Source organism: Marmota marmota, unplaced genomic scaffold, assembly GCF_001458135.2.
Source record: "Marmota marmota marmota unplaced genomic scaffold, marMar, whole genome shotgun sequence".
Lineage (NCBI taxonomy): Eukaryota > Metazoa > Chordata > Mammalia > Rodentia > Sciuridae > Marmota > Marmota marmota.
In genome coordinates, this window is record NW_026000093.1 from 13,345,153 (window position 1) to 13,366,997 (window position 21,845).

Here is a 21,845-nt window from a genome sequence, read left to right on the forward strand (position 1 = left end):
ATTTCTACAATAAAATGATAGACATTTAGATTATGTAAACATTTAAGACATTCAAAAAGTCATGTTTACACATCAAGGCAGGCAGATCCTCCTTATACAAACTGTGTTGAAGTGGAATCTGATTTCTTTCATATTGGATACTATGTACAAAACCAGATAATGAATTACAAATACACTGGCTGAAATAAACTGTTGTGAAAATGTTAGGAAAAATCAGTTTTTAATTAGTTGTGGTATAATTTCAACTGTGGAAGTAAGTGTATGTATAAAATGTAAAATATAGCAAATAGAGCAAATGTGTTCCCTCAGAGGCAGTGTGATGTCTTACATTCACTCCACATTGTACTGGTGGGGATGTTTTTTGTGTAGTCTTTAGTATGGCAGACCAGCAATCTTGGGGCATTTTATACCTCACTCAAAAGATATGCATTTGTTTTTTATTGCTGTAATCTCTATCTATATAGTACTTTTAGTGTGTAAAGTGCTTTTACATATATTCTTGATTAATCTTTACATGCTTGGGAATTATGCAAAGCAAACATTACTGTCTTTGTTTTGTAGATAAGGAAATCAAGACAGTGTTAAATTTTTTATCCAGGTTACTAACCCTGGACTAGGAACTTCTGATGTTTTCAGTCTCTTATACATCTATACTTTCTGTAGAACCTAGCTTAGTACCTTCATATGAAGTAGTTTTTCAATAAATACATTTTTTATGCAGGATGGAATTTATACTACAAATAGCTACAGGTTGAACACTTACATTTCTATAAAGGGAGCCAGTGAGCTCTTTCTATAAATATTTTGTTCTAAGAAGTGAAAAAAGAATACTAGGATTCTGTAATTTGTGGTTTACTTTTCATGACCATGTTTATTCCTAGTCTTTGTACTCACTATACTCTTTATCTGGAATGCTCTTTTTTTCTTTTTTCATATGGTTGGTCATTTTCGTCATTCAGATCTTAGTTTCACTGTTACCTCATACAGGGCTTCTTGGACCACCTCGTCAAAATTACCCATTACCCACTTTTCTCATCCTACTTTAATTATCTACATTGCATTGGTATTTTTTTAAATTTAGTTGTAGATGGACACAATATCTTTATTTATTTTTATGTGGTGCTGAGGATCGAACCCAGTGCCTTACACTCTCAAGGCAGTCGCTCCACAACTGAGCTATAGCCCCAGCCCCTGCATTGGTATTTTTCTTATTTTTGGTTTTTCTTTTCTTCCTTCCTTCCCTATGACCACACTTCTAATGAGAACGTAAGTTCAGGAGAGTAGGAACCTTCTTTGTCTTATTCACTGAAGTACTTCTGATGCCTAAAACTGTGCCTGACATATAGACATACCGTTTATCTTTAGAATTTTTAAAGAAGTATCTGATTTCATCAGTTGTAGAAATTTGTTTTAAGCTTTTTGTGCAAGTTATACAGTATTAAAATTTGTGGAATCCTTTTTTCCTTTTCAAATTAAACACTTTTATTTCTTAGGACTGATAATTCTATCAAAAATCATTGGAATTCTACTATGCGAAGAAAAGTGGAACAGGAGGGCTACTTACAAGATGGAATAAAATCAGAAAGATCTTCATCAAAACTTCAACACAAACCTTGTGCGACTATGGACCATTTGCAAACCCAGAATCAATTTTACATACCTGTTCAGGCACATATTTTTAATACCTTTATTTTTTTTAAATTTATTTAGTTGATATATGGAAAAGGTGTTTGATTTCTTAATAGGACAAATACAACATATACTAAGGGAGGAGAAAGACATACATTTCCAAACTAAAAATAAAATGTCATAATTTTGACAAATATAGTGTAGTTTCCATTTAAAAAATATTATGCATAATTGTAGTAGTCTTATAGGTGTGTAGAAAATGGTCTAGGGAAAAAATAGTAAAAAATCATTCAAGCTATCACTTTGGAGGTATAGTAAATAATTTGATGTCTTTAAGCTCTGTTTTCCTCTAATAACCAATGACTTGAGTGATTGTAGTCTTTGTTAGGCAGATTCATTAAAATAGAGATTACCAACTCAAAACAGGGCAAGTTCTGTGTTGTTCCTTGCAGTGCATCCTCCTACCTGCAAGAATTTAGTTTAGGAGTCTTCATAAGGTTTGTTTTACCTTTTCCTATCTATCTGTTAATGTCATTTTTTTGTGATAAACCTAGGTTCTTTTCATGTAAAATATAAAGATTATATCAGAACTTAATAGTATCTACCAAAATATAAAGTAGGTCAAGGTATTAATCTGTGCTTACTATACCTCAAATTTTATTTTATTGTACATTTTGTGGACATTTAAAAAAATTTTTTTAGTTGTATATGGACTCAATGCCTTTATTTGTTTTTATGTGGTGCTAGGACTGAACCTAGTGCCTCACACTTGCAAGGCAAGTGCTGTAACATTGAGCTACAAATCCAGCCCATGGACATTGTTTTTTAGACATACTGTTAAAATAACCATTTAAAGTAATGACATTTTTAGTTTACAAATAGGAAAATGTGAAGACAGTATAGTTATCTGCTGATATTGAACCTTAAGGTTTTTATTGTCTGTTTCTTTACATTTTTCTTTAGAGTCTTAAATTTTAGTAGCATAAACTTGAAACTTTCTGTTTCTATCTCAGAAATGTTACCATTTATCTCTTTAACATATATAAAGATAATTTTTAAAAATTATTTGGACCCAGGGGGTATTTAGCAGTCTCAATAAAAATTGGAACTATAAGGACATTTATTTTAAGAATTTTTTCCCTTTTAATAATCTTAGATTCATATATTCATAGTTCAATTAGTTTAAACAATTAAGAGGGTAATTCTAATTTTATTATAAAGTGTACTTAGAGAAAAAATGCAGTGGTTTGAAATACTGTCTCAAATTTTGAAATATTTGAGAAAGAGAAATTTCTAATTCATTGGTGTTACCAAGTAATACGTGATACTAATTGAGTATTATAAATGTTCTGTTAGTAATGTATGATTTTTGCAGTAGATGGTGATTTAGGTAGGTCATTATAGAAAGTAGATAATTTCATATTTATATTTGTTTGATTTAAAATATTTTCACCACTGCTCAGGTGCAGCTTCATAATTCTTTTTTTTTTTTTTAACTTTTATTTATTTTTATGTGTACTGAGGATCGAACCCCCAGTGCCTCACCCTTGTGAGGCAAACACTGTATCACTGAGCCCCTGTCTCCCTTTTTCTTAACTCCAGCCTCCCCTTTTATTTTTTTGAGAAAAAGGAAAATGAAGGATTATTGCTTTGCTAGCAAAGGAGAAAAACAGGGAACTCCCATCTCAAAGACTGTAATTCTGCCCATCAGCAGAAACAAGGGCTTTTAAAGTGGTGACTTAAAGGTTACATTCCACAAGTTCTCCATTGGAGTTGTAATTCGGTTATTAATTTGGGAGCTAGTCCCACCTGATAAATTCTGGTACCATCCCCAAAATCTGGATTACTTCCTTCCTATGGTTGGTGTATACTCTGATACAGGTAACTGCCTAGGATGGGGAAGAGATTAGGGAGGAGCAGGGAGAGAGAAAGAGAAAGAAACATGTTCATTTAAGAAATAAATTGTGTGGCAGAACAGCAGGGTTATATTCAAAGCATAAAGTGGACCACTCTTACATTTCCTCACTGTCAATTTCTACATTCCATTTCTATGGAAAAATGGGCAACAACATCTCTAAACTGCTTCCTGCTGAGAGGGAGCGAAGTTGGAGGAAGTAATCAAAAAGTCCTTGTTCTCTATCAGGTGGGCCATGGACAGTTAAGGGCATTCAGCATCAGAGTAGTCCAGAGGTCCACAGTGGCTGATGGCAGGTGACTGGACAGGGTATACACAGGGCTGGCATGCTAAGACAACAAAGGCAGCAAAGCATTACTTTTTTGTAAATAATTAGCACAAAAACAATTAGTATTTCAGACAGTCTCTCAAAACCATAAGGATAGTAATTTATAATCTTATCAGTGAAAAACAAATCAAGTTCATCAATGTAGAAGGGTAGGAATATTTGTAAGTCTATGAAATCAGACTCAAATTAACTCAGGACATTTGCGACTTGTGATCATTATTAGGCACTCTCACACAAGAACCCTTCCTTTATAGCCTCCAGTTTTACTTAGTATTATGTTTTAGAAATGAAACAAAATGATGCTCTGAGCATCTATTAAAAGTACATGAGTAATTATTATTATTTTCCCAAGATAACTAATGTAAAACTAGTCTATTTTCCTTTCTTTCTACTTAGATTGGCATGAAGTGGTACGGGAGGAATTTAGGAGATAAAAGCATTCTTGTGAAAGCTTTATATGGACTAGTCCCTTCCTCTGATAAATAAAAACAATGTTTTTTTTCCCCCATGAAATAGAGCAATACTTCTGTAGCAGATTAAAAAAATAATTTGTTGGTTAATGTTGATAATAGATAGATGGATTGATTGATAAAACTAGACTAAGTAATTCTCATATTTAATCTAGGAAACAGGGATTTTCCTAGTGTTATGGCTTTCTCTCTAGATTCTAGGAACAGAGATGTAGTTACTAGATAGGAAACTATTGCAGGTTTGAATTTGCAAAATTTTAGAGATGCTTTTTAAGTTGTTGATGTTGACATTTTATCAAAACTTTTTGTCATTTGCCTCAGATTTTAAAAAGTTGCATAGTGTTATATGTGTAATAGTAATGCTTTAATTTTTAGATCCCTGGTTATCAGTATGTGTCACCTGAAGGCAATTGTGTAGAACATGTTCAGACTACTTCTGCCTTTATTCAGGTAATTTTTATTTCCTTTTAAAAAATAAAGGAAATGCTTTCAAACATATTTTTAAGTTGAATAGTGCTTATTTCCTCATCTGTTGAACTAGGATAAAAATGAAACAGTCCTATTTATGTATTGTAATATTGAAAGAGTATGTAAGTGGGTTTGAAAATATAAAATGTACAAATGTAAGATGATGACAGCACTGGTATGGTGATTCATTCTTTCAACTTAAAGCATTCAATCATTTGCTAATAGTATTAATAACTAATAGTATTAATAGAATAGAATATATATTACAATTCAATAAACTAATATATTCCAGACATAAAATTTTCAACTTGTATGGATGATACAGTGTTTTTTAATGCATTCAAATCTTTTCTGCTAATTTTATCAGCACACTTTTAAATACTAGTGGGACTGTGATATATCTAGTGTCTAGGACTTAGTAATATTAAGCTTTATTAGAGAAAATATATTTTAGGTTGTATACAAGAAAATAAAATTAGAACACTACTAATAATAAACCAATTGTGTAAGTAACCTGTTTTTCTCTTTTATTTAACTTGGTTTAGCAACCCTTTGTTGATGAAGATCCTGATAAGGAAAAGAAAATAAAGGAACTTGAGATGCTTCTTATGTCAGCAGAGAATGAAGTTAGAAGAAAGAGACTTCCGTCTGTAAGAAATTAGCTTATTTTATTGTTAGAATGCTTCATAAGTATGTTTTTATAGTTTTTATCAGGTATAAAGCATATTCATTTCTATTTCTGATTTTAATATGGTATAGATATAATTTTTCTAATTTGCAACTTTGAGGTTGCCTGATTTTGATATGCATTTTTCTGAGTGTATTTTACAGTGTTCTGTATTAGGATATATTTTTAAAAGATATTCTGAGTCATAAATTTCAAGCAGACTTAGGGTAAAATCTTCTATCTATATTTGTTTTTTTTAATATATTTGTGACATATATGTATAATTTAGATTAGGCTTTGGTTTAATATTTATTTATTTATTTATTTGCTACCAGGGATTGAACCCAGGGACGCTTAACCACTGAGCCATGTCCCCAACCCTTTTTATTTTATTTAGAGGCAAGGCCTTGCTAAATTGCTGAGGCTGGCTTTGAATTCATGATCCTCCTGCCTCAGGCTCCAGAGCTGTTGGGATTACAGGAATGTGCCACTGCGCTTGGCTTGAGTTTATTTTAGGTATTCCATATAATTATGGTTCCAATAGAAAAAATAGAGCTTGGACATTACTTTAATTCTTTTTGAAAAAATTTTCTTACTAACTATTTAGAATATGAATTCAGCAAATTAGAAAAAGTAATAATAAAAATATGCATAAAGGGAACATAAAAAATTATGCTCTCAAAAACTTTCAAAAGAAGAAATTTTGTATTAATGTTGATTTGATTACTAGGTATGAAAACTGTTGTCTGAGATATGGTTAATGAGAATAACTAATAGTATTAAACTGGGATAAATGGTGACCATTCTAGTAGAATTAATCAGGCCATGCTAGATGGATTAAGAGAAAAAAACCCAAATTTATACTTCATTAATAATTTTAAAAGTTTAAAATAATATCTTGAGTCTTTTTGTGTTTAGAAAAGGATTTTATTGACGGAGAGATGAATGAATTGAAAATGACTAGGAATAACCTGAGATCTTGAAATAGTATTATGAGGAAATTGGTAATGTTTTTATATTATTTAAGTGGTTATTTAAAAGAATATTTATTAATTGTACTAGGTGAGATATATACTGTAGGAAAAGGAGTTTTTGTTTTGAAACTGCAAAAACTGTAGGCAAATAGGAAGACATGAAGTGTACTTAGCGTTGATTTTTTTTTCTTTTTTTTTAAGTTACAAATAACAAAGAGTTAACATTTGTAATGATTATATCATGGTAAAAGTTTTTTTTGGCGGGTGCAGGGTACTGGGGATTGAACTCAGGGACACTCAACCACTGAGCCACATCCCCAGCCCTGTCTTTTTGTATTTTATTTAGTGACAGGGTTTCACTGAGTTGCTTAGCGCCTCGCCATTGCTGAGGCTGGCTTTGAACTTGTGAAAGCAACTTCCTTCTGTAAGAAATTAGCTTATTTTATTGTTAGAATGCTTTATAAGTATGTTTTTGTAGTTTTTATCAGGTATAAAGCATATTCACTTCTACTTCTGATTTTAATATGATATTAAATATTTTGATATCCTGTCTCAGCCTCCTGAGCAGCTGGGATTATAGGTGTGTGCCACCTCATTGGGCTGTTAAAACCATTTTTAATGGTAATGGTAGTCTTATTTTAACCAGGAAAATATAACTAACTAATTAGAAACCAGTAATAATTAGCATCACAATTACATTTTGCATTAAAAAAGGGAGAAAGTTACTAATTTCTTTTTAAACTTGCTATCTAAAATACACTCTCATAAAGATCTGGTTGAATAAGGAATCTTTTGAATTCCAGAGAGGAAGTTGCTGCTGCCAATAGAGCAGGCTGCATACACACATATTTATTTTAAACAATTATGTGATAACAATGACCATTTAACTGAGGATCTATTATGTTCCACTCTTGTATCTGTTTTTGTTGTGTATTCTTGGTAATCCTCATTAATTTTGTTAAGTAGCTGAAATGTTTTTGGAGAGTCACATTTAGATTTGTATGATTACAACTCTGTTTGTGGTTTTTTCCTCTTGGCCCAATGACTTCTCTCTTTATCTTTTGAATCTTTTTCCCACCTGAAAAATCAGTTGAAAGGCATATCATTTGGAAGCTATCTCCTGAAAGTTATTGTTAATTGAGAAGGTAGCTATGCTAATGAACTAAGGTTGTTTTAATTTGTTTTATATTTAGGAAACTTTAAAATAGATGGAACTTGTTTTGCAACAGTGTTTTTTCACCTTATTTAGCTTGAAACTTAATATTTTGCTACTGTGAATCTTTTTTTTTTGTCCTGGGGATTGAACCTTTTTGAAATATTTTTTTTTAGAGACAGCTTCTTGCTAAGTTGCTTAGGACCTCAGCCTCCTGGCCACTGGGATTATAGGTGCACCACCATGCCTGGCTTGCTACTGTGAATCTTTAGCACAGTTTAGCAAATTTTATGTGTAATAGTAATAGGAACCATTTTTTAACTTTCCAAAAATACATTTAATTTCCCATCCCAGTGTAAAGAATAACATAAAATCTTTATTATTTATTAATGATATCCAGTTACAAAACATTAAATGATATAAGTAGATCCCCAACTAAATTTGTTATTTTTATATAAATCTGAAGGACACTACTGCTACGACAATTTTAGTTTAGAGGACACCAGCTTAATAAAGTGCTTTCCCACTCTTTATATTTTAAAAGAATTGTATACTTCGAGGACATAAATATATCTAATATACAAAGAAACCAGTAATAATTAGCATCACAATTACATTGATGTCCTTATATTCACTTACTTTTAACTTTTAAAGTAAAATTATAATCCATAGAGTAGGGTAACATCACAAGTCTGCATAGGGTATCAACACTGACAAAAATATCAAAGAGTGGCTTTAAATCTCTTATAAGTTAGGAAACAGTATTAATGATCAGAAATGGAGTTATCTGATTATTAATGCATCTCATTTGTATAATAATAAAATATTTATGAACTAAAGGCAAACAGATATAAACCAGGTTTTTTTTAAAAATATTTTTTAGTTATTGATTTACCTTTATTTTTTATTTATTTGTATGTGGTGCTGAGGATTGAACCCAGCGCCTCATACATACTAGGCAAGTGCTCTGCCACTGAGCCACAACCCCAGCCCTCAGGGTTTTTTTTTAATTGGTTCTTTTTGGTTATACATGATAATAGAATTCATTTTGACATTACTTATACAAGCATGAGATATAATTTGTTCTAATTCAGACCCTAGTACTTCCTCTTTTCCTTCCTTCCTCCCATTCTCTGAGGCATTACTTATTGAGTGCCAAGGAAATTTTTACTTTTAATTAAAATTTATAATCCATAGTGTAGGGTAATTAATGACAAGTCTGCATAGGTTAGCAGCACTGACAAAAAAAATCAAAGGATAGCTTTAAATTTCTTATGAGTTGGAATGGACAGTGTGCTTTCTACAATATGACAGCTACTAGCCTCAAGTTCATTTCCCGTATTTTAGTTGCTACTGGTTTCCATATTGAGCAGCTGCAGATGTAGAACATTTTCATCATCTTAGAAAGTTGTGTTGGACATTCCTATATACTTTGCATATTATTTCTCATTCATGAGTCTTCAGAGTCTCTTCTATTTTTTAAAAAATATTTTTAGTTGTAGATGGATATAATACCTTTATTTTGTTTATTTAGTTTTTTTATATGGTGCTGAGGATCAAACCCAATGCCTCACGCATGGTAGGCAAGTGCTCTACCACTGAGTCACAACCCCAGCCCTCTTCTAATTTTTTATTATAAAACAATAGGAAGCTAGGCTTACAAAATGAATACATTTTCTAGGGTACATCTCTAAAGAAATAAAGAAAAATGAGTCCCTAATGTCAAAGGATATATTTTGCTGTGGGAACATAGACAAGATATCATATCGATATGATAAAATAAATTGTGAAATGTTATGGGAACACATTGGAGAGGGTTCCTGGAAGAAGTCCTATTTGAGCTCATTCTTGAAAGACGGAATAATTATATATTAGCAAGACCGATGAATTAGGACATTATGGAGCAGATAAAAGTATGTAATCATAGGAGTACTTCTCAATATTTGAATTGTATCTTCAATGAAAAATAGAAGTTTCCCTGGTCAGTGGGTTAGGGAACATTCTAAATAAAGTGAACAGAAGTCTGTGTAAAGGCATTCCAGGGCAAAAGAGCATTACTCTTTAGGGAGTTGAAAGTACTACAGCTGAGTTCCCTGGGAAGAGGACTTGTAAGTGGAAGTGTTGGGAAATGATTTAGAAAGGAAGAGAAAGATCAGATTTTAGGGGTCTAGAATTTATGTGACAATATAAATACATGTTTTATCTCACCATGGTTTTATGACTAAAAAAATTAAAAAAAATAAATATAGTGAAGGTATAGGATTTAATGAAAATAAATCTTGTACCAATTTTGAATAAAGAACATATTTGCTACTGTATATTTAGCTAATATGATATGAAGTATATTGTTCTAGAAAAAACTTTTATTTAAAATATGAATAACAAATAATATTCAAATTTCTTTTGTACTTTTAGCAACCTGGAAGCTTTTCTAGCTGGTCTGGTAGTTTCCTCATGGATGATAGCATGTCTAATACTCTAAATAGCCTTGAGGAACATGCTACTGAGTTTTATGGTATGGATGAAAATCAAACTGCATCTGCTCAGCAGAATTCGCCCACGAAGTTCCTAGCTGTAGAGGCAAATGCTGTGCTATCTTCTCTACAGACCATTCCTGAATTTGCAGAAACTTTGGAACTTATTGAATCTGTAAGTTTAAAATTGTGAAATTATCAAAAATTCAATTTTAGATACATGGTTTCATGTTCAGAAATTCAGTTAATGGGCAGTGACCAGTTTTATATTAGGCATTACTTTATATGTGCCATACTTAATTTTGTTCTATTTTGCAATATCTTTTGGCAAAATAAATAAGTAAATCTTAAGTATGTGTCTTGTAAATATTTTTTATAATTAAATAGAATTCATTTTTATTAAACAAGTTGTATAAGTACATTAGAGAAAGTTAGAAGCTAGAGAAAACTTTAAAGAAGAAAATTAAAATATCCCATATAACTCAAAATTAATCTGATGTACTCTATCAGTCTGTTTTGTATATATAGAAAATATATATATGTATGTTTTTTTAAATTTTTTTAAATTGTAGTTGGACACAATACTTTTATTTCACTTATTTATTTTTATGTGGTGCTGAGGATCGAACCCAGGGCCTCGCACGTGCTAGGCGAGCGCTCTACCGCTGAACCACAACCCCAGCCCCTATATGTATGTTTTTAAACCAAAGTACACATATATTTCCATGTTATGTTTCTGTTTCTTTTGTCTTCTATTTATATCATGAGCATGTTTTTATTTTCTAAACTGTTTTTTAAACTTAAATTTTAGTAGGCTTTATAGTATGATGAATATAAGAAATGTATTTACCTAGTATGCTATTATTATTGAACATTTGTGGGGGAATTCTAGATTTTCAATATTACTAATAACAAAAAATTTATATAAAGCTTTGTGCAAAATCATGTCTATGTTTTTAGGTTAAATTGAATTTTTGGATCAAAGTATATATCAAAGTATCAAAGGACATAAAGATCACCATTTTTAAGATATTTCATACATATTACCAAATGATTGTTCAGATTTTAATATTGTTTTCCTGGGAAGTAGAATATGAAATTTTATTATAAATTATACTTTTTGATAATAATTTGAAATAATTTGTTCTTTTTATATAAAATACTTTAAACAGTAAATTTCAGCTACTGAATGAGATGAAATAATATTTTGGAATGTTTCAAATTGGTATGATAAGAAAACCATAAAACGAGTTGTACAAGTGCATTAGAGAAAGTTAGAAGCTAGAGAAAACTGTAAAGAGGAAAATTAAAATCCCCCATATAACTCAAAATTAATCTGATGTACTCCATCAATCTGTTTTGTATATATAGAAAATATATATATATATTTATGTATTTTTTTAAACCAAAGTACACATATATTTCCATGTTATGTTTTGGTTCCATGTTATATTTCTGTTCTTTTTTGATGGTCTTGCTTAAAAAAGATGTCTGAGTAAAGACTGTTTCTACTGATAAAAATGGTTAAGTAACTCAGTGGAAATACCATCCTGTGTCCAAGATCAGATTTAAACTAGGTTACAACATTAACTTTAGTTAAGAATTTAATTTATTGCAGGATCCTGTAGCATGGAGTGATGTTACCAGTTTTGATCTTTCTGATGCTGCTGCTTCTCCTGTCAAGTCTACCCCAGTTAAACTAATGCGAATTCAACACAATGAAGGAGCCATGGAATGTCAATTTAATGTCAGTCTTGTACTTGAAGGGAAAAAAAACAGTTGTAATGGTGGAGACAATGAGGCTGTGCCTTTAACATCCCCAAATATGGCAAAATTTAGCACTCCACCAACTATACTCAGAAAGAAGAGAAGAATGCGAATAGGTCAGTCCCCAAATAATGAACTTGGTGATGGCACATTCAACGATGGCGGTAATACAGCACTAAAGCACACACCGGTGAAAACACTACCATTTTCTCCTTCACAGGTAGTAATGTTTTTATTTATGTTTCCAAGTGTTGATGAGCTAAAGTAGATCTTTAGTATCATTATTAATAATCAGTTGCTTTTTTAAAAAACCTTTATTTATTTATTTTTATGTGGTGCTGAGGATTGAACCCAGCGCCTTGATGTGCTAGGCAAGCACTGTACTGCTGATCCACAACCCCAGCCCCTAATTAGTTGCTTTGATAACACATAAAAACAGATGTGTTTGATTGTGTACATGAGAGTGCTAAACTCAGATCAGAAAGTGTCTCACAAAGTATAGTAGCTACATTATAGCATCCTACAACTATTAAAGATAAAAGGGATGTTTTCATTATTTTTTGAGGGGGCGGGTACTGGGGATTGAACTCAAGGGCCCTCAACCATTGAGCCACATCCCAGCTCTATTTTGTATTTTATTTAGAGACAGGGTCTCACAGAATTGCTTTGTACCTCACTTTTGCTGAGGCTGGCTTTGAACCCCTACCTCAGCCTCCTAAGCTGCTAGGATTACAGGTGTGTGCCACTGTGCCTGGCAACATTTTCTTTATTATGTAGTTCCACATCTGTCTAGGACTCATCAGCCTGGAAACAGAACCAGCCAGAAAGGTAAAATGATTTGCCCAAAGTTATCTAATACAGGCTAAGACTGAGATCCAGTCTGACTCGTTGATCCTTGATTATTCAACAGATATATCCAACAAAAAATAGAGAGATCTCATCTATGTAGAGTAACTTAGATTTGAGTTTACCTGTTAAGTTTTCCTTCTTAACATTCTTTGGAAGAAAGACAACTGGTTACTATAAGAATCTCATGTTAGGAGATTTTCTAGGATCTCCAGAACTACCTGCTTTCTCCTTTAATGTTCCTGAATAGCAGATGTTTACATTAGGATAAATTCATATTGAATACTTGCTATTTTCTAAGTTGTGTGCCATCACCTTTGTTATAGCATCTCAGTTAATCTTTCAAAAAAAAAAAAAACTTAGGAGTTGGATAGAATGAAATTTTGAAGTTGAGCCACATGTCCTAGTAAGAGATGGAGCTTTTGCTTGTTGAAAGTGTTTTGACAGAGATTAAAAAGTTCTGCAGGGGAGCCAGGTGTGGTGGTGCATGCCTGTAATCCCAACTACTTGAGATGTCAAGGCAGGAGGATCTTAAGTTCAAGGCCAGCCTGGGCAATTTAGACCATGTCTCAAGAAAAAAAAAAAAAAAAGGACTAGCTTAGTGGTAGAGTACCTCCTGGGTTCAATCCCCACTACTAAAAACAAGCAAACAAAAACAACAATAAACCCTGCCTCAGCCTCCTGAGCTGCCAGGATGCCCCCAAAAGTTTTATGGTGCAAGGAGGTTAGTGGTCAAACAAACATGGAGAATGCTGGGATATTATTGGAAGTATGTTTTGAGGTTGGGAATATGAATAGGATCTGGTAGCACAGAGCTATTGTGATCTCTGAAAATTGTGCCCTCATACTTTATGGGGCACCATTTACATAGACTATAATGTGAATAGTGCCTCCCTTTACTTCTTCCCCAGCCCTCAGTTAAAGAACATCCCAGGAAAGGGAAAATGGGTTTGGGCACACTACTAGTTTTCCTTTTCTGGAGTTTTGCCTGCTAGCAATTTTTATTGAAGTGTAAATTCTGTGGTGGAGAGTGTCTGAAAGGTGCTTATGTCCCCAAAGCAAAGAATTTAGACTATTCTGTGAAAGAGGGTTTGATTGCTAATCTTAGGGTAAAGTAATTAAAATATTAGGATATAGGAGTGATAGAGCTAGAATTCATTCCACTTAAAAGTAGCAGTCCTGAAGCAACTTCCACTTCTTATTTTGGCCACAAAAATTAGTATTTCACATTTGTATGACTGAATGAGCACATTATGTAATTTAGAAAATGGATTCTGAGATAAAAATTTTGTTTGCTCCAAGGTTCTGTGCCGTGTTCTAGATAGGCAAATTTTCCAGATAGCTGTATTTCATATTTCATCTTGCTGTGTTACCCAGACACTCCTGGGCTCAAGTGATCCTCCTACCTCAGCTTCCTGTGTAACTGAGACTACAGGTGATCACACTGTGCCCAGCCTGCTATTATATTCTGAATTAATTGTACTCTCATAGAAAAGTCCACTTAAGATCATTAATAACAGTTAAAAACTGACCTACTTCAGTTATATTGTACAAAATTCTTACATTTTAACAGCAGTTTCTACAGATCCATATTTAATAATATACTCTTTTGTTTAAAAATTTTGGTACTTTTCTATATAACTTTTGAACCTTTGTTAAACAACTATTTCAAGAATGCCTCTTACGTGCTAATTGCTGTTCTAAGTGCTGGGAGCAGTGAACAAAACAAAAGTTACTGCCTTTATGGAGCTTTATTTTCATGAAGTGGAGTATACATGGAATATTATTGATAATCTTTTTCTAAAGCAAATAAAATAATTGGAAAGTCTTATCAATTTAATATTTGTGTATAAATTTTGATATTCTGAAACTTGCCTTTAAACTGTATTCCCTTTTTAGTTTTTCAACACATGTCCTGGTAATGAACAACTTAATATAGAAAACCCTTCATTTACATCAACCCCTATTTGTGGGCAAAAAGTTCTCATTACAACTCCTCTTCAGAAGGAAACAACTCCCAAAGATCAAAAGGAAAATGTAGGGTAAGTAGGTACTGAATAATTGTATTAGAGAAAATGAGAAGTAAAACATCAAGGGTAGATTAGGTTTTTGTCCAAATACTTAGCATGTATTATAATCACTATCCATGCAGGACTTAGAACTTTTATAAAGTCATAACCTAATATTTTATCCCTAGGACACTGGAAACCTGCTCAATGTAGTGTGAAAGTTTGATTGCAAGGAAAGCAACCTTCTAAATACTCTTTTCTGACATTAGTCCTTTTTTTCCCTCATTTTAAGATGGTTGATTGGAATAATAATTACTTTAGGCAACCTTTTTTTTTTTTGGTGTGCATCTCTTTTATTATGTTATAGTAATCAAATACTACTAAAGATATACATTTGAGAAAAGTGTCACAATGATATTCTATAGAAGAATTCCTTTAAAGAGAGTCCATCCTGACAGCTATATCAACTACATTGTCTTAAGTGATTGTCAGGACCACACTTCTCGAAATTAAGACAATTTATGTAGTGCTTTTGAGTTTTCCTCTTGAGTTCTCCTCTCCATCTGCTCACTTCTTCCACCTAGTCCTACCAAGACTGGGCTAGGGTTTTTTTTTTTTTTTGTACTAGGGATTGAACTCAGGGGCACTCTGAGCCACATCCCCAGCCCTATTTTGTATTTTATTTAGAGACAGGGTCTCACTGAGTTTCTTAGTGCCTCACTTTTGCTGAGGTTGGCTTTGAACTCTCAATTCTCCTGCCTCAGCCTCCCGAGCTGCTGGGATTATAGGCATTTACCACTGTACCCAGCAAGGCTAGGAAGAAAATAATTTAGGAAAAAAATGCACACATTCTCAAACAGACTCAAAAATCTGGGTATAAATGATTTTTAAAAAATTTTAAAGCAAGATATTTAATCTAATATTTAAGTTTTCACAAATTATAATAGAAAATTCTGTTTATGCATAGTTATAATGAACTACCTTTTCATTTTCATGCTGATAGACAACCTAAAAAGTAAAATTTTTACATTAAATTTTTATATTTAATGGATTTCTCTGTTTAAATTCTATTAGAGTCCTTTTGTGGAAAACTAAATCTATAATATTCTATTTAATATTGAGATGAACACACTTAAAAGCAAACAGGGAGAAGATGAGTAATACCTCAGGATTTGTAGACATCAGCCTATGAGCAAAACATAGTATATAAATACTGACCATTAGAGTCAGCTATTCCAGGAAAATAGCAATACTGCATTTAACAATATAACTACTCTTGTCTTTATATAGCTCAAATTTGTTTTTGTTGTTTATATTGTTTGTTTCATTTTTAAAATTTCATTTTAAAATTTTTTAAATTCTTTTTAGATATACATGACAGTAGAGTGTATTTTGACATATATACATAGAGTGTAACTTCCCATTTTATGGTTGTACATGATGTAGAATTATACTGGTCATGTATGAACATAGGAAAGTTATGTGAATCATTCTATTGTTTTCCCTATTCCCATCCTCCCTCCCTTCCCTTCAGTCTCCTTTGTCGAATCCATTGAATTTATGTTCTTCCTTCCACTCCACTTGTTGTGTGTTAACTGCCACATATCCCAGAGAACATTCGGCCTTTGATTTTCTGGGATTGGTTTATTTCACTTAGCATGATATTCTCCAGTTCTATTCATTTGCTGGCACATGCCATAATTTTATTCTTCTTTATGGATGAGTAATATTCCATTGTGTATATATACCGCATTTTCTTTATCCATTCATCTGTTGAAGGGCACCTAGGCTAGTTCCACAGTTTAGCAATTGTCAGTTGAGCTGCTTTAAACATTGATGTGGCTGTATCAATATAATATGCGGATTTTAAGTCCTTTGGGTATACACCCAGGAATGAGATAACTGGGTCAAATGGTGGTTGCATTCAAGTTTTCTGAGGAATCTCCATACTGCTTTCCAGAGTGGTTGTACCAATTTGCAGCAATGTATGATTGTACTTTTTCCCCACGTCCTCACCAACATTTATTGTTACTTGTATTCTTGATAATTGCTATTCTGAATGAAGTGAGATGAAATCTTAGTGAAGCTTTAATTTTCATTTCTCTTAATGCAGAAATGTTGAACATTTTTCATATATTTGTTGACTAATCATGTTTCTTCCTCTGTGAAGTGCATGCTCAGTTCCCTTGCCCATTTATTGACTGGGTTATTTGGGTTTTTTTTTTTTTTTTTTTTTTTTTTTTTGTGTGTGTGTGTGTGTGTGAAGTTTTTTGAGTTCTTCATATATCCTGGAGATTAATGCTCTATCTGAGGTGTAGGTGGCAGAGATTTTCTCCCATTCTTTAGGCTATGTCTTCACATTCTTGATTGTTTCTTTTGCTGTGAAGAAGCTTTTTGGTTTTATACCATTTATTGATTCTTGATTTTATTTCTTGCACTTTCTTAGGAGTCTTATTGAGAAATTTGGTTCTGAAGCTGATATAATGGAGAGTTGGGCCTACTTTTTCTTCTAGTAGGTGTAGGGTCTTTGATCTAATGCCTAGGTTCTTGATCCACTCTGAGTTTGAATTTTGTGCAGGGTGAGAGATAAGGGTTTAATTTCATTTTGCTACATATGGATTTACAGTTTTCCCAGCACCATTTATTGAAGAGGCTATCTTTTCTTCAATGTATGTTTATGGTGCCTTTGTCTAGTATGAGAAAACTGTATTTGTTTGTTTATTTATTTTTGGGGGGGTACTGGGGATTGAACTCAGGGGCACTCAGCTACTGAGCCACATCCCCATCCCTATTTTGTATTTTATTTAGAGACAGGGTCTCACTGAGTTGCTTAGCCCCTCACTTTTGCTGAGGCTGGGTTTGAACTCGCGATTCTTCTGCCTCAGTCTCCTGAGCTGCTGGGATTACAGGTGTGTGCCACTGCACCTGGCAAGATAACTGTATTTATATGGGTTTATCTTTGTGCCTTTTATTCTATACCATTGGTCTTCAAGTCTGTTTTTGTGCCAATACCATGCCATTTTGTTACTATAGCTCTGTAGTATAATTTAAATTCTGGTATTGTAATTAGGCAACCATACTTTAGCCCTAGAACATCTAAATAAAGCAAGTGCATATGCAAGGAAAGTGTACCCTATGCCTTTTTGACTGTAGTATCAATAACACAAATCTCTACATGGTTGAATAGGTTTAGAACACCTACTATTAGAAGATCTATATTGGGTACCACACCAAGAACTCCTACCCCTTTTAAGAATGCACTTGCTGCTCAGGAGAAAAAATATGGACCTCTTAAAATTGTGGTATGTATACTCTCTTTATTTTTAAGAATTTTTCTAATTTTAATAAAACAAACTGATTTTATCACTTTGATTTTTAATCAAAAAGATGCTCACTGAAACTGAAACAAAAACTTGAATTTGTTAGTCTTTTTCCTTGACCAGTAAATAACTTTTGCTTCGATTATTTTTAAGTTTTACTTTCTTTGTGTCATCTAGATAAAGCAAAACAGTTGTCAGTGGACCTTTTTTCTTAATAGTAAAATGTACATTTAATAGTTTTACTAGCATTACTTTCATATACTCAGGTACTTAAAATAGTATCTAGGAAACTGAATGATCAGGGTACCTCTCTGAGGCTCAGTTTTCACTTCTACACCCAGGAGATCATAAAGTAAATCCCAGATTTTTATGGTGAAGTTGAAAGAGACAACAGAAATAAATTGACTTGACTTGAGTTTCAAAGTAATATGTACTTAGTTGCTATTATTATTTTTACAGTAGTAGTGGTAGTAGTATACAGATTGATTTGGGAAGTATTCTAGTTTTCAGTGTTCTCATAAATGATGTCACCTTTGAAATAATGTAGAAAAACTATGGACATTTTAGGCAGATACAGATTTTTTATAAAGTTACTAGAAATAAAATGTAATTTAAAAAATATCAATTACTTCCAGGTTACTTTAGTTAAATTTTTAGTCACTTTTTGGGTGGATTCATTACTAAGTTATTATTATTATTATTATTATTATTATTATTTTGCCTCTCTATCTTTATTTTTTTGTTTATTTTTATGTGGTGCTGAGGATCTAACCCAGGGTCTCACACGTGAGAGGGGAGTGCTCTACCGCTGAGCCACAACCCCAGCCCTAATATTATTTTTAAATAATTGTTTTTGCCATTAAACTGATTAATTAATTTATATATTTATAGGCAATAGGATAAAATTATGCTAATAATGTAAAAGTTTTAAAGATAGGTGTTCTATATGTAGGGAGAAAAATGAATTGTTAGCAACAACTTTAAAAAACCCTTTTAAAAACAATTTAGTCCCAGCCACTTGCCTTCTTGGAAGAAGATATTCGAGAAGTTTTAAAAGAAGAAACTGGAACAGACATATTCCTTAAAGAGGAAGATGAACCTGCTTATAAAAGTTGCAAACAAGAGGTAATATTTTAGTATTATTGTAAATAAAAGCTTTATCATGTTCAAGTGACTTGGCTATGATGCTTTTTTGTAAATTATTCATTCTAGCATACTGCTTCTGTGAAGAAAGTCAGAAAGTCACTAGTCTTAGATAATTGGGAAAAAGAAGAACCAGGCACTCAACTGTTGACTGAAGACATTTCAGAGATGCAGGTTTGTAAAGAATTAATATATTTTTTAAGTGGTTGTTTTAAGTCCTAGTGTTTCTAGTTTTATTGTTTGGTCAGTTAGAGAGTCATATAGTTTCCTTTGGTATCATTCTGCCTAATGCAAAGAGAAACTATTAACTGTAAAGAATATTTTATTTGCTTCTTTGTTTTTTCATACTTGTTTATTTTGAGAGGAGTTAGTTTCTCATGTATGAATGTCAAAAAATGGTAATTTGCAAAACTTTCAGTGTTTATCTTTGGTTCATTCCCAAAATATTTAATATTGCCATATTATTAGACAGTGCATTGGAACCAAATGCTTTCTTGGAGGGAAATGAACAGGGCTTCCATTACCACTTACTCAGTAGTCCCTCTGTTTGTCTCCATTTTTGAATTAGTTATTTTATTTTCCTCTTTCTTTTTTCTCTTAGTCAGAAAATATATTTACAACATCTTTATTAATGATACCATTATTGGAAATACATGACAATAGGTGCAACTTGACTCCTGAAAAACAAGATATAAATTCAACCAACAAAACATATACACTTACTAGAAAGAAACCAAACCCTAACACTTCCAAAGGTGTCACATTGGAAAAGAATCTTCAGGTATGGATTTCTAAATTTCTTTAGTGATTTTTGTTATTGTTTATTCAATAATCACTCTAGACTTACTGATCACAAATACTTTTTCTTTTAAATTAGAAATTGACGATAAAAGTACCTAAACATTCATCATTATTTTGTCACTCAAAGTAGATTTGGGTTTGAGAGACTCATTCATCAGGGTACATATTAACCATACAACTGGAGTTGTAGCCAAAGATGCTTGATGATTTCTTAAGTACTATTTCTTTTTTAAACTAAAGATACCTAAATCCATTTCTGGCACCTCTTCTCCTATAATATGAATAGTCTTAATTGCTGTCCTGAAAGAGTAAGTGGTTGGAAGCAGTGTCAGCATGCTTTTATTGCTATAATGGTTCCCAGTAAAGTTTTTGGCTCAGAAATAGTGAAATAAATCCTTGTATCTGTTGCTATGTGGCCAGTATATTGCTGCAAATAAAGGCTGAAATTTTTTATTATGTTATCTTAAGAGCTTACTCCACAGAATGTAAGAATATAAGTTAATAGAAGAGGAGGGTTTCTTCTTTATGCCATAACAACTGCAGCATAGTATTCCTGACATTTAAGGATTACTTGAAAGTGTCATTGGCAGTCAGATATGGTCACCTCCAATTTGTCTTGAGCTACTGCTTCAAAGAGATATGTAGCACTCTTTTTTTCTTCTTTCCACATTTTTATTGGGGCATTATAGTTGTACATAATGATGAGACTTATTGTTACAGATTCATACGTACGTAAAATATAACGATATAATTTGGCCAATATCACTCCCCATCATTTCCCTGTTCCTTCCCTCTTCTCATTCCCTGATCCTTTTTCCTCTACTGGTCATCCTTTTATTTTCATTTGATCCCCACCCTCCACATTTCTTTTTCTTTCTCCTCTCTAGCTTCCACATATGAGAGAAAACATGACCATTGACTTTGAGTTTGGCTTATTACCACTTAACATATGGTCTCAAGTTCCATCCATTTTCCTGCAAATGACATTTCATTTTTCTTTATGGCTTATGTATATATAACACATTTTCTTTACTCATTCATCTATTGATGGACACTTAGGCTGGTTCTATAGGTTGGCTATTGTGAATTGTGCTGTTATAAACATGAATATGCATGTATCACTATAGTGTGATGACTTTTATTCTTTTGGACAAATACTAAGGAGCAGTATAGATGGGTCATATAATGGTTCCTTTTTTAGTCTTTTGAGGAACTGCTATACTGATTTCCATAGTGGTTGTACTAATTTATAATCTCACCAATAGTGTAAAAGTGTTCTTTTTTGTTCACATCCTCTCCAGAATTTATTATTGTTTGTATTTTTAATGACTGCCATTCTGACTGGTATGAGAAGAAATCTCAGTATAGTTTTAATTTGCATTCCCCTAATTACTAACAATGTTGAACATTTTTTTTCGTATATTTGTTGGCTGCTTGTATTTCTTCTTTGAGAAATGTCTGTTTAATTCATTTATTAATTGGGTTACTTAGGGGGGTTGGGGGCATTTATTGAGTTCTTCATATATTCTGTATATTAAGCCTCTGTCAGACAAGTAGCTAGCAAAGATTTTCTCCAATTCTGTAGGTTCTATCTTCACATTCCTGTTTCCTTTGCTGTGCAGAAACTTTTCAATTTGATGTCATCCCATTTATTAACTCTTGGCATTTTTTCCTGAGCTTTAGGCTTCCTATTGAGAAATTCATTGTCTGTGCCTATATGGAGGCATGTTGACCCTGAGTTTTCTTCTAAGAGTTGCATAATTTCTGGCCTTATTCCAAGATCTTTGATCCATTTTGAGTTGCTTTTTGTGTAGCACATTCTCTTAATCCCAGTGTTTAATTTACATAGAACCTTTTGGAAAAGTTCATTATATACTAGAT

At 32.5% G+C, this 21,845-nt stretch overlaps 1 protein-coding gene across 2 annotated transcripts in view; it reads left to right on the forward strand.

Moving 5' to 3' along the window:
• The window catches only part of Mybl1 (MYB proto-oncogene like 1), a 35,599-nt gene extending 14,743 nt beyond the window's left edge, over positions 1-20,856 (forward strand). Inside the window, exons 6-15 of one of the 2 annotated variants that reach the window (XM_015485700.2) lie at positions 1,494-1,668; positions 4,718-4,792; positions 5,356-5,460; positions 10,020-10,253; positions 11,697-12,065; positions 14,591-14,733; positions 17,888-18,002; positions 19,029-19,145; positions 19,233-19,337; positions 19,765-20,856. In XM_015485700.2, the coding sequence (XP_015341186.1) occupies positions 1,494-1,668; positions 4,718-4,792; positions 5,356-5,460; positions 10,020-10,253; positions 11,697-12,065; positions 14,591-14,733; positions 17,888-18,002; positions 19,029-19,145; positions 19,233-19,337; positions 19,765-19,968 (1,642 nt within the window). In that variant the 3' untranslated portion in view covers positions 19,969-20,856. The remainder of the gene's footprint in view (positions 1-1,493; positions 1,669-4,717; positions 4,793-5,355; positions 5,461-10,019; positions 10,254-11,696; positions 12,066-14,590; positions 14,734-17,887; positions 18,003-19,028; positions 19,146-19,232; positions 19,338-19,764) is intronic. The other variant, XM_048782984.1, reaches the window with a different exon arrangement.
• Positions 20,857-21,845: the final 989 nt, after the last annotated feature.